General features: G+C 43.3%; 1 protein-coding gene across 2 annotated transcripts in view; it reads left to right on the top strand.

Annotated features, from left to right (window-relative positions):
* The window catches only part of ALPK2 (alpha kinase 2), a 130961-nt gene that overhangs the window by 28457 nt on the left and 88005 nt on the right, over positions 1 to 14499 (top strand). For both annotated transcript variants that reach the window (XM_054538017.2, XM_054538016.2), the window contains exon 3: positions 3178 to 4912. In XM_054538017.2, coding sequence (XP_054393992.2) covers positions 3178 to 4912 — 1735 coding nt within the window. The remainder of the gene's footprint in view (positions 1 to 3177; positions 4913 to 14499) is intronic.

The raw sequence follows: 14499 nt of genomic DNA, 5'->3' as shown, positions 1-14499 counted from the left end.
TGGTGTGTATCACCATGCCTGGCTAATTTTTAAATTTTTTACAGAGATGGAGTCTTGCCATGTTGCCCAGGCGGGTCTTGAACTCATGGGCTCAACTGATCCTCCCACCTCAGCCTCCTGAAGTGCTGGGATTACAGGTGTGAGCCACTGTGCTCAGCTCGTAGTGCTTTTTTATGCTGTCAGTACTTAATGGAGGACAAATCTCCAAGAATTAATTGAAAAGGTTCATGAAGAAGACAGTGTTGTAAACCAAAAATTAAATTCTAAGCCGCGCCACTGCCCCCACACCCCTTGGCCAAGGGGATCCCTAAGAAACCTAAAAAACTAGTTCAGGCCATGACAGGAAGGGTGTTGGACGTGCCTCATTATACCCTCCTCTCTTTGGAGTTTAGGCACAACTGACCACCACTGACATTAAAATAGAGATCATAAGACTCACAGCAGACTCTGTAGCAGGAAGATACCCAACTCCAACCTGATTCTGGTATAGCATCACATCACAAAGAACAGGTTCTAAAGAAAATCAAAGTATAGTACTCTAAAAATATATTTCTTTGATATATTTTTAAATGGCCCTGCAAAGCCATACTCTTGTGGGAGGAAATCTGCATTCTGTAGTGATTCTCCTTCCCTTTCCAGGTCTTTTCCTGATTCAGGAGAGAATCTGACACCTTCTAAGGTCCAGAGAGGACATTTACCATTTATTCCCTCTGAAGCCTGCTACTTAGGGGCTGCCTCTACATACAAGAACCTTGGCTTCCACAACCCACTTATCTTAACTCAACAATTTCTTTCTGCTGGCTTCAACTCTTTAGGCAAAGCTTAACTCTTCTGACCAATTGCCAATCAGAAAATCTTGGAATCTACCTATGACCTGTAACCTTGCTCCCACCCCCCACTTCAAAATGTCCCACCTTTCCGGGCTGAATCAACGTGCACCTTATATGTTATTGATTTATGTCTTTGCCTGTAACTTCTGTCTCCCTAAAATGTACAAAACCAAACTGTAAAAGCTGACTACCTTGGGCACTTGTTCTCAGGACCCCTTGAGGATGTGCCCCAGCCACGGTCACTTATATTTGGCTCAAAATAAATCTCTTTAAATATTTCACATTTTTTTTTTTTTTTTTGGCCAACAATGTGGATAATGTGAAACTGCAGCAATAGACATTTTTCTTCATCTGAGAAGAGTCCGCTTGAACTGCGGAGCCCTAAGCCTGATTGACAGTGATGAGGATGAGGCTGTCTCCAAGGGTAGGCCAAGGACAATTTGCATCAGAATGGCTTTGAGATCTTTAAAAGCAGATTCTCAGGCCCTTGACCTAGGGATTCTGATTCAAGAATTTTAAACAGAGTTCTCTGATGATTCTTCTGCATGATTCTTCAGCACCAGAGGTATCTTTGTCTCGGCACTGCCCCCTTCTTGAAGAATTCGTCTGGTATAACATTTCTTCTTTGCAAAGTCCCTTAACATTGATCTTCTCATTTAAACCTCAGAATAACTTAGTGAAATAGACAGGAGCACAGGTATTGTTTTCTCTAGAAAGTTGCCTTAAATTTTATTCTATGTGTGCTGTTGGCCAAGGCAAAGCCCAATATCAGCCATGGATCAAGCTTGGCCAATCTCAGCCACTCCTGAATGGCTTCTACCCAGGAGCCAGGTTGCCAACTCAACAAGACATTATTGAAATTGGGATTAGATGTCTTTGACTTCTGAAAATGAGACATATGTGAGCTGGGACTCACCACTTGAGGGTTTATGATGACATATAGGATTGTGGAGGCAAGGGGTCCCTTCAGTGGGGAAGAGAGAGGATGACCATGTTATATCTGTGTCTCACACTGACCCTTCTTGGGTTAGATATTTGTGTGTATTTCACACAAAGAACAGTGAATAAAGATCTAAGCATTGCCTCTCAGACCAAGACAGACCCACAGCTCCTGCCTTCTAAAAATGATTGTTGACTTCTGGGCTGGCTGATACTTATAGTGAGGTCAGCAATATTACAATAACAATGCGGTCAAATGAGATTAATAAGGGTGCAACATACAAAACACAGGTAACAAGTTTTTACTGGGATTGCAGTGTCTGGAGAAGGGTTCCAGTGGGAAAGGACCCAGTAAAGTATGTCAGGCTGCAGGCTCCTTGTGACGCTGATCAATGGTGGGAGGAGCCACAGGAGCAGTATCCATCCTGAACTGAGAGAGCAGGCTTGGTTCCATCCAGGATTCTGTTCCTCCCCTGCTGGGCCAAAGCTGAAAACCTGGCTTGATCTATGTGAGTCAGAATGACCTGTGGACATGGGTTTCCAGCCAGTGGAGCTCATGGGCTGTGGTTTAGACTTTTAGTCACATTAAATTAAAAAGGAAACAGCACTGTCCTTCATATATGTAGTCCTATCATGGTATTATCTTTATGGCCTCTGGCAAGAATGACACCCTCTAGCAAGGTCTTCAAAGGATTTGAAGGTTCTCTGTGTCATTCCAGCACAGGAAGAATTGATATTTTACTTATTGTGTACAATGTCTCACTCTAGAAAAATGCTTTTTCAAATTCCCATAACATAAAAATGACGTAAAAGGCAAGAAGAAGAAATTAGAATATAAAACATTTTCCCCATTCATCTAAGTAATTCTCAGTATTTTCTTTTTTCTTTTTTTTTAAAAGTGAAAACAAGTTTATTAAGAAAGTGAAGGAATAAAAGAATGGCTACTCCATAGGCAGAGCAGCCTTGAGGGCTGCTGGTTGCTCATTTTTATGGTTATTTCTTGATGATATGCTAAATAAGGGGTAGAATTATTCATGAGTTTTCCAAGAAAGGGGTGGGCAATTCTTGGAACTGAGGGTTTCTGCCCCTCTTAGACCATATAAGGTAATTTCCTGACCCCGCCATGGCATTTGTAGACTGTCATGGCGCAATCCTCAGCATTTTCCATTTGAGGCAGCGTTGAGCAAAGTTTCAAGGGAGGATGCTGATTGCCTAGGATTCTCAGCACTAGGGGCACCGGAGCCCAGAGGTCAGTTGCCTTTGGCCACAAACTCTTTTCCAGGGAGATCACAGATCTCCTTGAACATGCAGTAAAATGATGGTCATTTTCTCTGTGTGCCATGGTGTGAAAATGTTGGCATGCATGTCCAAATGTGGCAAACTTATCTATATATTCTCTTCATCCTAGCTGTACCAAAAATGATGCTGCTGTCTATCAAATCTCGGCTAAAAACTCTTTTGGAATGATCTGTTGTTCTGCTTCCGTTGAGGTTGAGTGCTCATCAGAGAACCCACAACTGTGTCCTAACCTGGAAGATGACAGGGACAGGGGTTGGAAACATGAAACAGGGACACATGAAGAAGAAAGTGCAAATCAGATTGATGAGAAGGAACATCCTTATAAGGAAGAAGAAAGCATCTCCCCGGGCACTCCCAGGTCAGCTGACACCTCCCCCTCCAAATCCAACCATTCCCTCTCCCTCCAGTCATTGGGCAATCTTGACATTAGTGTGTCCAGTTCTGAAAATCCTTTGGGTGTTAAAGGAACAAGGCACACTGGAGAGGCTTATGATCCAAGTAACACAGAAGAAATTGCAGATGGGTTGCTTTTTCTTAATTCAAGTCATATTTATGAAAAACAAGATGGATGTTGCCACAAGACAGTGCATTCCATGGCATCAAAGTTCATGGATGATGACCTGAACAGTGATGGTCCTCATGATGAAGGCTTATGCTCTAGTCAGCAAAATCCCAAAGTACAGAAATACATTAGCCTCAGCCTCCCGCTGTCTGAGGCAACTGCACACATTTACCCAGGTGACAGTGCCGTGGCCAACAAACAACCCAGCCCACAGGTTTCCAGTGAAGACTCTGACAGTGACTATGAACTTTGCCCAGAGATAACCCTAACCTACACCGAGGAGTTTTCAGATGATGACCTGGAGTATCTGGAATGTTCCGATGTTATGACAGATTACTCTAATGCAGTTTGGCAAAGGAACCTGCTGGGGACTGAGCATGTTTTTTTATTAGAAAGCGATGACGAAGAGATGGAATTCGGGGAGCATTGCCTGGGTGGGTGTGAGCATTTCCTCAGTGGAATGGGTTGTGGGCCTCGGGTGTCGGGTGACGCTGGGCCTATGGTTGCCACTGCTGGCTTCTGTGGTCATCACTCACAATCCCAAGAAGTTGGGGTGAGGAGCGGCAGAGTCTCCAAGCACGGTCCCTCATCCCCACAAACAGGGATGACTTTCATTTTGGGACCTCACCAGGATGGAACGTCTTCAGTGACAGAACAGGGGAGATATAAACTCCCCACTGCTCCCGAGGCTGCTGAAAATGATTATCCAGGAATTCAAGGAGAAACCAGAGACAGCCACCAAGCAAGAGAGGAATTTGCCAGTGACAATCTGCTCAACATGGATAAATCAGTAAGAGAGACAGAGAGGAAGCTCTTGTCTGATGAGTCGGAAAACTCAGGGATGAGCCAGTGTTGGGAGACGGCAGCTGAGAAGAGAGTGGGGGGAAAGGACTTATGGAGCAAGAGGGGTTCACAGAAACCTGCCAGGGTGAGGCAGCCGGGAATGAAGGGAAATCCCAAGAAGCCAAATGCCAACCTGAGAGAAAGTACAACAGAAGGTACCCTTCATCTCTGCTATGCCAAAGAATCTGCTAAGCACCCACTAACCCAGAGTGATAAAAGAGAGACTTCTCACACCACAGCAGCAGCAACTGGTCGGAATTCCCATGCTGATGCAAGAGAATGTGCTATTTCAACCCAGGCAGAGCAAGAAGCAAAAACCCTTCAAACTTCAACAGACTCAGTCTCCAAAGAAGGCAACACAAATTGCAAGGGAGAAGCCATGCAAGTTAATACTCTATTTGAAACAAGCCAGGTTCCAGACTGGAGTGATCCTCCTCAGGTAAGACTTTTCTTTTAAAGAAATTACGAGATAAAAAGAACCGTGTGTGTGTGCGCGTGTGTGTCTTTTCCTTTACTTCACATTCACAATTGCTATACCATAATGTAAATCAAAATAAGTTTCCCAACACCATCAGGGTACTTGTGCATGACAGCTGCTGCTGCTCGGAAGGAAATCTGGTTTTGAAAAAAAGGCCCAGATAAACCCTAAGCCATCCTAATTATAGCAAAAGACTGATAGAAGTTAAGAGGCACTAATGGGATTCTGGACAGCTGGAAAAAGAAATCTGATATTTTGTCTGCTGCATGTGTTTTACCAGGCAATGCCACTATTCAGAAAGTTTCTCAAGCAAATGTTTTGGGTGTAGCCTTTAAAGGAAGAAGGGGGAAAAAACATTGTTTTTAGTCATTTGCAGGGGAGTGCTTTGAAAATGATAGGTCTTGGCTTTAATCAGAATTTGTGGTATGAATGAAAGGCTTCAGTGTGTCTGAAAGACTTGTAGACGTCACTTTTTTTGTGATGCTAGGGAAAGCAGGCAGAGTAACTTTTGCCACACTGGTGGGATGTTTTTGATTGGATGTTTGTTTTATTTTGTTTAAAACAGAGTATAAAAGAGGCTAAGAGAAAAAAAAGCTGCCAAGAAATAAATTTGTTTTCCCTTATTACTGATTTGGGAGTGTAAAGAGATGGAATTAAATTTATAGGAATAATCAATGCACAAAAGATGTTGTGCTTGATACATAACTTATGTTTTTAATGATATTTTCAAGTTTTAAAGGGTCCCAAATGAGCTTTGGACTTATGCTGTAGTATGGGCAAGATTTGAGTTTTGTAAATAAATACCTAAGAAAACTTATTTGTCTATTATTTTTACTATACTTTGTATTCCCCCTTTTCCCAATTTTGTACTAGAAAACCAGTATTATTTTTATAGAAGACTAGATACACTCCAAAGAAGATAAAATATTCCCAATGCAAAGTGACTTAACTCTGTGAAAATATTAAAAATTGAAACATGAATTTCTAAAGACCCAGTCATAAAAAAGCCAATCTAAAAATCTCCAGATTTTAGGTAACTGTTGACTGAGCAAATTGTTCTGTTCTGCTGGCCAAACTAGCCAGGTAAAAGCCACATTTATATTTTACCTTTCACAGGAGAACCAGATTCTCCTATCCAGTTATTTAACACACGTCTCTTAGCAGCTCACACACCATTGACCACAGTTTCATGCCCAAGATAAGCTTAGGGAGGTGCTTTGACCATATGTTAATACAAAATAAAGTGGCAATGTTAATTTTTTCATGTTGATAAATGTGGTATTTCCTTTTCTAGTCATAAAATGCTCTTCCTTGCTCAGCTAAGTGCTTTTTTTACAGTCATTTATCCACTCAAAGTGTTTCATTGGAGAAATTATTATTAAAGGTGGAGGAAGGTGATAAAGTATCTCGAAAGGAGTAAGTGGAAGGGAAAGGGGCTATTTATTGACGATATCAGTTTTGGACCCACCATTGTGGAAGGCAATTGCTGTCTCATCCATCTGCCCCAAATTTCAAAGAGCTGGAGGGAGGAGCCCCCTTTGTCATCCTCGCTTGTGACCTAACTGAATTCTGAGATCGAGAGTCCTGGCTCACTTGTTTACTAGCAAGTCAGTCAAGTAAAATGGGCCATTTCTGGGACCCAGGTCGTCTATCTTATGCACCCTATGGAAGGTCTCGTGGAACTCTTTGGCTTACCCACTCACACACACATTCATCACTATATACCCACTCCACCAGGTATCAGCTGAAAGTCCAACCTGTGCTCTGTGGTGTGACTAAGGCAATTACCTCAGAACCGTGAACACCGTTGTTCAGAAAGCAAACCGAAGGGCTTGCATTTTCTGCAAGTGGTGAGACCTTTTCTCACTTTGCTGTGGTCAGTAGCAGAGCTGACCTCTCACTCAAGGGACAACCAGAAATGTGAATGGAAGCTGTACATTTAAGAGCAGTTCTCTGCAGCCTGGAGTTAGAAATAGGATCTTTATATCTGTGGTGTTTATTTTCCTTTGACTAAAGCAGGAAAATTTTGCCACAGGGACTGGCATATTTGAGATTCTTTTACCCATGCAAAAAGTTTCTATTTAGTTGTAGGAGATACCTGTATTTTCTACACATGTATACAATGTAGCCAAATTTACAGCAAGTGGCTAACTATCATCACAGATATGACACAGAAGCACTGGGGGTCACTGGGAATTAAATTCAACTTTTTAAAATAATACCGTTCACAAAAAGATAGGTGAATCTCTCCATAACAAATTCAAAAGACATTTTAAATATTTATTCTCAGACATTTGAGGTTTATGGGGACCTAAAAATTTGAAATGGTTAAAAATCCTGGGTTGGGAGTCATAGCAATACATTTGCCCACTCTTTTTCCTTTTATCTTTCTTGAGACGGAGTCTTGCTGTTGTTGCCTGGGCTGGAGCAATGGCACAATCTCGGCTCACTGCAACCTCCGCCTCTCAGGTTCAAGCGATTCTCCTGCCTCAGCCTTCCAATGCTGAGATTACAGGCACCCGCCACCACGCCTGGCTAATTTTCATATTTTTAGTACAGACAGGGTTTCACCATATTGGCCAGGCTGGTCTCGAACTCCTGACCTCAGGTGATCCACCCACCTCGGCCTCCCAAAGTGCTGGGATTACAGGCATGAGCCACCACGCTCGGCCAAATTTGCCCACTCTTGAGTCTCGCCTGATTCACTTACCTTTAGGTGCCTTTTTGCAGAAACAGTGACCAGCAGTTTAATTCCTAGTATTTTCTCTTCATCTGCATACCATTTTTAACATGCTGAGAAAAACTCCATCTCTCTAATTTTCTAAGAACAAGGCCATATTGTAGACTATCTCCTGCCTAAACATGCATCTCCAGGTATATTCACTTCCTGTCTCCCTTTCTCTCTTTTAGCATGCAAGGCCATCTTGCTGTTGTCTTGAAATAGTACCTACCCAGGCTAATATTGGAAAGCCCCCAGTTTCTCTATATTTATGGAAGATTATAAAGTTAATCCCAGTTTGGGAGTGGAAAACAGAGAGGGTACCCCAGGCTAACTTGAATCATCTTCAAGGGGCACACCGCCAACTCTTCACCTTGGTTTTGAGCTCACTTTCCTCGTCCAACTCAGAGGCAAGGCCTGACAGTCTGCCCATCTTAAGTTTCTCGGCAGCCACACTTGGGTAAGATCATCCTCACTCTTAAATCAGAAGTGCTGCGTCTGTGCTCCTGCACAGCTGCCCAGGTTCGCCCCAGAGGGAGTTGCATTTCTGTATGGGGTCATGGGATCACAAGTGTACAGTAAGGAAATGTGTTCTTGGGCTCTGGTAATTAAGAATCTTCCTGATCAGGAATCAGCACTAAGCACAGAATTGAGCTCCGTGATGGAAGGGAATTTGTTCAGTGTATTCTGTTAGCTGATATAACCCAAGTCCGTAGAGTAGTGCCTGCCATGTAATAGGCAATCAATTATTGACTGGATAAGTAGCCATATAATACTAGAGTAAATGCCAAGTATAGTTAGGTGTGATTTTCTTTCTTTTTTTTTTTTTGAGACGGAGTTTCACTCTTGTCACCCAGGCCAATGGCATGATCTCGGCCCACCGCAACCTCTGCCTCCCGGGTTCAAGTGATTCTCCTGCCTCAGCCTCCTGATTAGCTGGGATGACAGACATGGGCCACCACGCCTGGCTAATTTTGTATTCTTAGTAGACATGGGGTTTCTCCATGTTGGTCAGGCTTGTCTCGCGCTCCCGACCTCAGGTGATCCACCTGCCTTGGCCTCCCAAAGTGCTGGGATTACAGGCGTGAGCCACCACGCCCAGCCAGTTAGGTGTGATTCTAATGATCATTGGTCTCCACCACTTTATGGCCTTTATTTTCCTGAGCACATTCTTTGGTTGCCTTCACATAAAAGATGCTGAGGCCAACACTCTGCTAATAGGACGTGCTTCCTATTAGTTACTCTTTTGGCTCTGGGAATGGGTTGGTTTGTTTCAAACCAGCAGTCCCCAAACATTTTGGCACCAGGGACTGGTTTTGCGGAAGACAATTTTTCCACAGCCAGAATGGGGTGGGGATAGTTTCAGGATGAAACTGTTCCACTTCAGATCATCAGGCATTAGATTCTCATAAGGACTGCACAACCTAGATCCCTTGTATGCACCATTCACAACTGGGTTCATGTCCTGCCACTCACCTCCTGCTGTGTGGCCCAGTTGGTACTGGCCACAGACTCGTACTGGTCCATGGCCTGGGGGTTGGGGACCCCTGTTCTAAACCATCCAAATCTTTTTTTTTTTTTTTTTTTTTGAGACAGAGTCTCACTCTGTTGCCCAGGCTGGCGTGCAGTGGTGTGATCTTGGCTCACTGCAACCTCCGCCTCCTGGGTTTAAGCAGTTCTCCTGCCTCAGCCTCCTGAGTAGCTGGGATTACAGGTGCGCCCCACCAGGCCCAGCTGATTTTTGTATTTTTTTAGTAGAGACAGCGTTTCACCATGTTGGTCAGGCTGGTCTCGAACTCCTGACCTTGTGATCCGCCCGCCTCAGCCTCCCAGTGTGCTGGGATTATAGGCGTGAGCCGCCGCACCCAGCACCATCCAAATCTTGCACTTGAGTTCTCTTGTGAATGCTGGCGATTTACATACAACTTTGCTTTATTAGTGCTTCATTATCTCTGAAAAATTGCTAATTAGATCCAGGAAGATCTTACCATATTCACCTAGCACTCAGGACTTTCTGCCTTTTGCCTCTGTCTATCTCTGAGAGGCAAAGCAGGAGTACAAGCTGGTTTCCTCACCTGGAAAACATGTGGTGGATGGTCCATCTTTCTGTCTGGAATTCCTTTGCCCACCTTGTTTCTAGCTCAGCCTACCTGCTGCTTCAAGACTGAGATCCTGCACAGTGCTTCGAGTTGCTTTTCTCATCCCTAACTACAATTTCTCCTTTCAGAGCAACCCATGACATTCTCATCCTCATTCTTTGTAATCCTGATTTTCTTGGGACAAAAGTTTTATAGAAGACAAAAATGGCAACATGACTCTAGAGAAAAGTGTTGGCAGAGTTCCAATTAAAATACTGCATTCCTGGCCAGGTGCAGGGGCTCATGCCTGTAATCCCAGTACTTTGGGAGGCCAAGGCAGTCGGACTGCTTGAGCCCAGGAGTTCAAGACCAGCCTGGGCAACATAGCAAAGACCCTGCCTCTGAAAAAAAAAAAAAAAAAAAAAAAAAAAAATATATATATATATATATATATATATATATATAATGCTGCATTCCCTTAATGCTTAATTTAAAATTAAACATAAAGCAACAGAATACACTAAGTATAATGTTTCTAAGAGAATTCATTAGCAGATCTATATACCATTTACAAATGGCTTTATTACATGTTTTTTAATTGAAATGTTTACTGAGATAATTGTACATTCACATGCAGTTGTAAGAAATACAGAGAGATGACAGTACACTTTGCCCAGGTTCCCTCAACGGTGACATTTTACAAAACAATGGTATAATGTCATAACCAGGATATTGACATTGATACAATCTACTGATGTAATTTGGATTTCCCCAGTTGTACTTGTATGTGTGTATTAAGATCTACAGACATTTATCACCTACGTAGGTTCCTGTATCCACTACCAGAGTCAAGATATGGAACAATTCCATTACCACAAAGATCCCTTGTGTTACCCTTAATAACCATACCTACCTCCTTCCTGCCCTCCCCCTTTGGTAGCCCCTGGCAACCACTACTTTGTCCTCCAGTTCTAAAATTTTGTCATTTCAAACATGGTACATAAATGGAATCATACAGTATACAAGTTTTTGAGTTCTTTTTATTCAGCAGAATTCCCCGAGATTCATTCAACTTGTGTGTATCAAAAGTTCATTCCTTATTGCTGAGTAGTATTCCACGCAGTTCGCTTAGTCTTTCACTGGTTGAAGAACATTTGGGCTGATTCCAGTTTTTTGCTCTCATGGCTAAAACATTTATATACAGACTTTTATGTGAACATAAGTCTTCATTTCTATGGGACGCATGCCCAGGACGGTCATTGCTGAGTCATATGGGGCTTGCATATTTAGTTTGTAATGAAACTGTCCAACTGTTTTCCAGAGATGCTGTACCTTTTTACATTCCCATCAGCAATGTATGAGGGCCCAGTTTCTCCACATCCTCACCAGCATTTGGTATTGTCATTATTTTTGATTCTGGACTTTCTGATATGTGTGTGGTGATATCCCATTGTAGCTTTTAATTTGCATTTAACAATTTTGAACATTTTAAAATGTATTTATTTGCAGTTGTATATTTTCTTTGGTGAAATATCTGTTAAATCCATTTCCTAACTGGATTGTTACTTTATGGTTGAATTTTGAGACTTCTATATGCGTTCTAGAGAGCAGTCCTTTGTTGGTTTACACACTTTCTTTTTTTTTTTTGAGATGGAGGCTACCTCTGTCACCTAGGCTGGAGTGCAGTGGCACGATCTTGGCTGACTGCAACCTCCTCCTCCCAGGTTCAAGCGATTCTCCTGCCTCAGCCTCCCAAGCAGCTGGGATTACAGGCACCTGCCACCACACCTGGCTAATTTTTGGATTTTTAGTAGAGACGGGGTTTCACTGTGTTGGCCAGGCTGGTCTCGAACTCCTGACCTTGTGATCTGCCCACCTCAGCCTCCTAAAGATTTCCAAATATTTTCTCCTAGTCTGTAATTTGTCTTTTTATCTTCTTTACATGGGCTCTCACAAAGCAAAAGCTTTTCATATTGATGAGGTCTAATGGTCAGTTTTTCCTTTTATGGATTTTGCTTTTGGTGTCAAGTCTAAAACTCTTTGCCTTTCCCTAGATCCTGAAGATTTTCTTTCTGCTATGGTCTTTTTCTAGGTTTTATAGCTTTATGTTTTAGATTTGAAGCCAATGATCCATTTTGGGTTGATTTTTGTAGAAAGCATGAGGTTTAGGTTAAGGTTCTTTTTTTTTTTTTTTCCTGTGGATGTTCAATTTTTCTAGCACCATTTATTGATAAGACTTTGTACCTATGTTTAAAAAGACAACTTAGCATAGTGCCAGGCACCCAGTAAGTTCTCAAGGTTTGCCAAGTGCAGTGGCTCACACCTGTAGTCGCAGCATTTTGGGAGGCTGAGGTGGGTGAATCACTTGAGCCAGGAGTTCAAGACCAGCCTGGCCAACATGGTGAAACCCCATCTCTACTAAAAATACAAAAATTAACCAGGCATGGTGGCGCTTGCCTGTAATCCCAGCTACTCGGGAGGCTGAGGTAGGAGCATTGCTTGCACCTGGGAGGTAGAGGTTGCAGTGAGCTGATATCGCACCACTGCACTCCAGCATGGGCCACAGAGCGAGACTGTGTCTCAAAAAAAGAAAAAAAAAAAGAAAGATGTCAGGATCTCATCTCCTTTTTGAGGTCAGAGGAAAGCTTCTGGTCACTTTCTTGCCAGGGATTTTACCAGTGGCCAGGACAACATCAGCCTCGCAGCCACGAACTGGGCGTATAGCCAGGAAAGAGGTGCCCCCATCAGCCTGTAGGACTGAACAGATGATTAAACCCAGTTGAAATAAAGGTTGAAGAAACCCAGGGTGTTTTGGTTTCTAAGAGGCATTTAGTTAATCAATAGGACTATTATGTGCTATTTGGAAAGAATGAGCAAGTCTAGATGTGCCGTCTTTCCTGGATTTGCCCACAATAGGAGGATTGACTGATTTAAACAAAAAGCTGGGGGTGAGCGAGAGAACTAGAGACAGAGGCCTTGACATGCAAGTCCAGTAGTTCCTACTAAATGATGTATGTATTCACTCACACCTTGAGAGTTCATGCCTTCAAAGGTGGCAGACTGCCACCATAGCCCACTAATTCCCAGTTGTGTTTTAAGTAACAGCAGAAAATTTACTTCTTCTATGCTAAGCAGATTTGAGCTGATGTGGTATGAAACTTCATGTTAATCTAAGTTCAGGCTAGTTACTAGGCAAGTGGTACAGGCAGAGTACGCAGCAGCCTGAAAATCTGCATGGCCATCCAGTAACAGGCAGGGCACATCACAGGGATCTAGTAAATGTTTTCAGGGCATAGAAAAATACAAGCAGCTGATCTAAACCATCTTGTAATACAGTGCTTGGATTTAAGAACCACCTGAGATCTTGAGTTCATTTGCATACTCAATTGTATTCTCCCAAAATAAAAACTATTAAAACAATGACTCCAGAGAGCTGATAAGCCAGATCTTAGCTGATGATGGGAAGGGCAGAGGTTTTTCTTTTCTTTTTTTTTTTTTTTTGAGATGGGGTCTCGCTCCGTCACCCAGGCTGGAGTGCAATGGCGCAATCTCGGCTCACTGCAACCTCCGCCTCCCAGGTTCAAGCGATTCTCCTGCCTCAGCCTCCCGAGTAGCTGGGATTACAGGCACCCGCCACCACACCTGGCTAATTTTTTGTATTTTTAGTAGAGACGGGGTTTCACCATGTTAGCCAGGATGGTCTTGATCTCCTGACATTGTGATCTGCCTGCCTCAACCTCCCGAAGTGCCAGGATTACAGGCATGAGCCACCACGCCCAGCCAGAAGGGCGGAGGTTTCTAATCACTCATCTCTTAGAGTGTGGCCAGCATGCCTCTTGTCAGTACCATTCCTTAGCTGACCCAGGGAGGAATACAAACATTTGTTTTCTTTTTAATCACAAAGCCTGCTGTGCTACTTCTGCCAAATACCATTAACTGTCCTGGACCTGCAGTTTAATGTCCTGGCTTACTACTGTTATTATCCTCAGTCAGGGTTAAATAATCAATAAAGAGTCATTAGTGCCCGCAGTTGTGAAACTCTTGGTGTAGTCCGCGGACCTGCTGGTTAGAAATGCAGGCTCGGAAGCCCTGTTCCAGTCCTGCTGACTCAGAATCTGCATTCTCAACCAGACTCGTAGGAGATTCATACACACACTGAAGTTCCAATAGCCCCAGTCTACAGAGTATAGGATCCTTCTCAGATTAGAAAAGACCCCAAAGCCAAGCCCTCAACCCTAGCTATGCATGGAATCACCTGGGAGCTTTAGAACATTCAGCTGCCTGGGTTTTGCCCTCAGACATTCTGATGTGATTTGGTCTGCAGTGTGGGCATTGGAAGCTCTAAAAGCTCCCAGCTGATTCTCTATACTTCCAAGGTTGAGAGCCTTAGCTGAGCTACACAATCATATGGAAACTTTTTTTTCTCCTCCAAGACTGGGTCTCTGTCACCCAGGTTGGAGTGCAGTGGCCTGGTTACTGCTTACTACAGCCTGGACCTCAGGTGATCCTCCCACCTCAGGCTCACGAGTAGCTGAGACTACAGGTATGTGCCACTACACCTGGCTAATTTTTCTATTTTTAGTAGAGATGGGGTTTTGCCATGTTGCCCAGGATGGTCTCGAACTCCCGGCCCCAAGTGATTCTCTTGCCTTGGCCTCCCAAAGTGCTGAGATTACAGGTGTGAGCCACTGTGCCTGGCCTGTAACTTCTAAATAGACTTGTCCCATGGTATCTGTGGGGGACTGGTTCCA

This window comes from Pongo abelii, chromosome 17 (genome assembly GCF_028885655.2).
Source record: "Pongo abelii isolate AG06213 chromosome 17, NHGRI_mPonAbe1-v2.0_pri, whole genome shotgun sequence".
NCBI classification, from domain to species: Eukaryota; Metazoa; Chordata; class Mammalia; order Primates; family Hominidae; genus Pongo; species Pongo abelii.
Note: the sequence above shows the minus strand (reverse complement) of the source record. Positions and strands in the feature narration are given on the sequence as shown.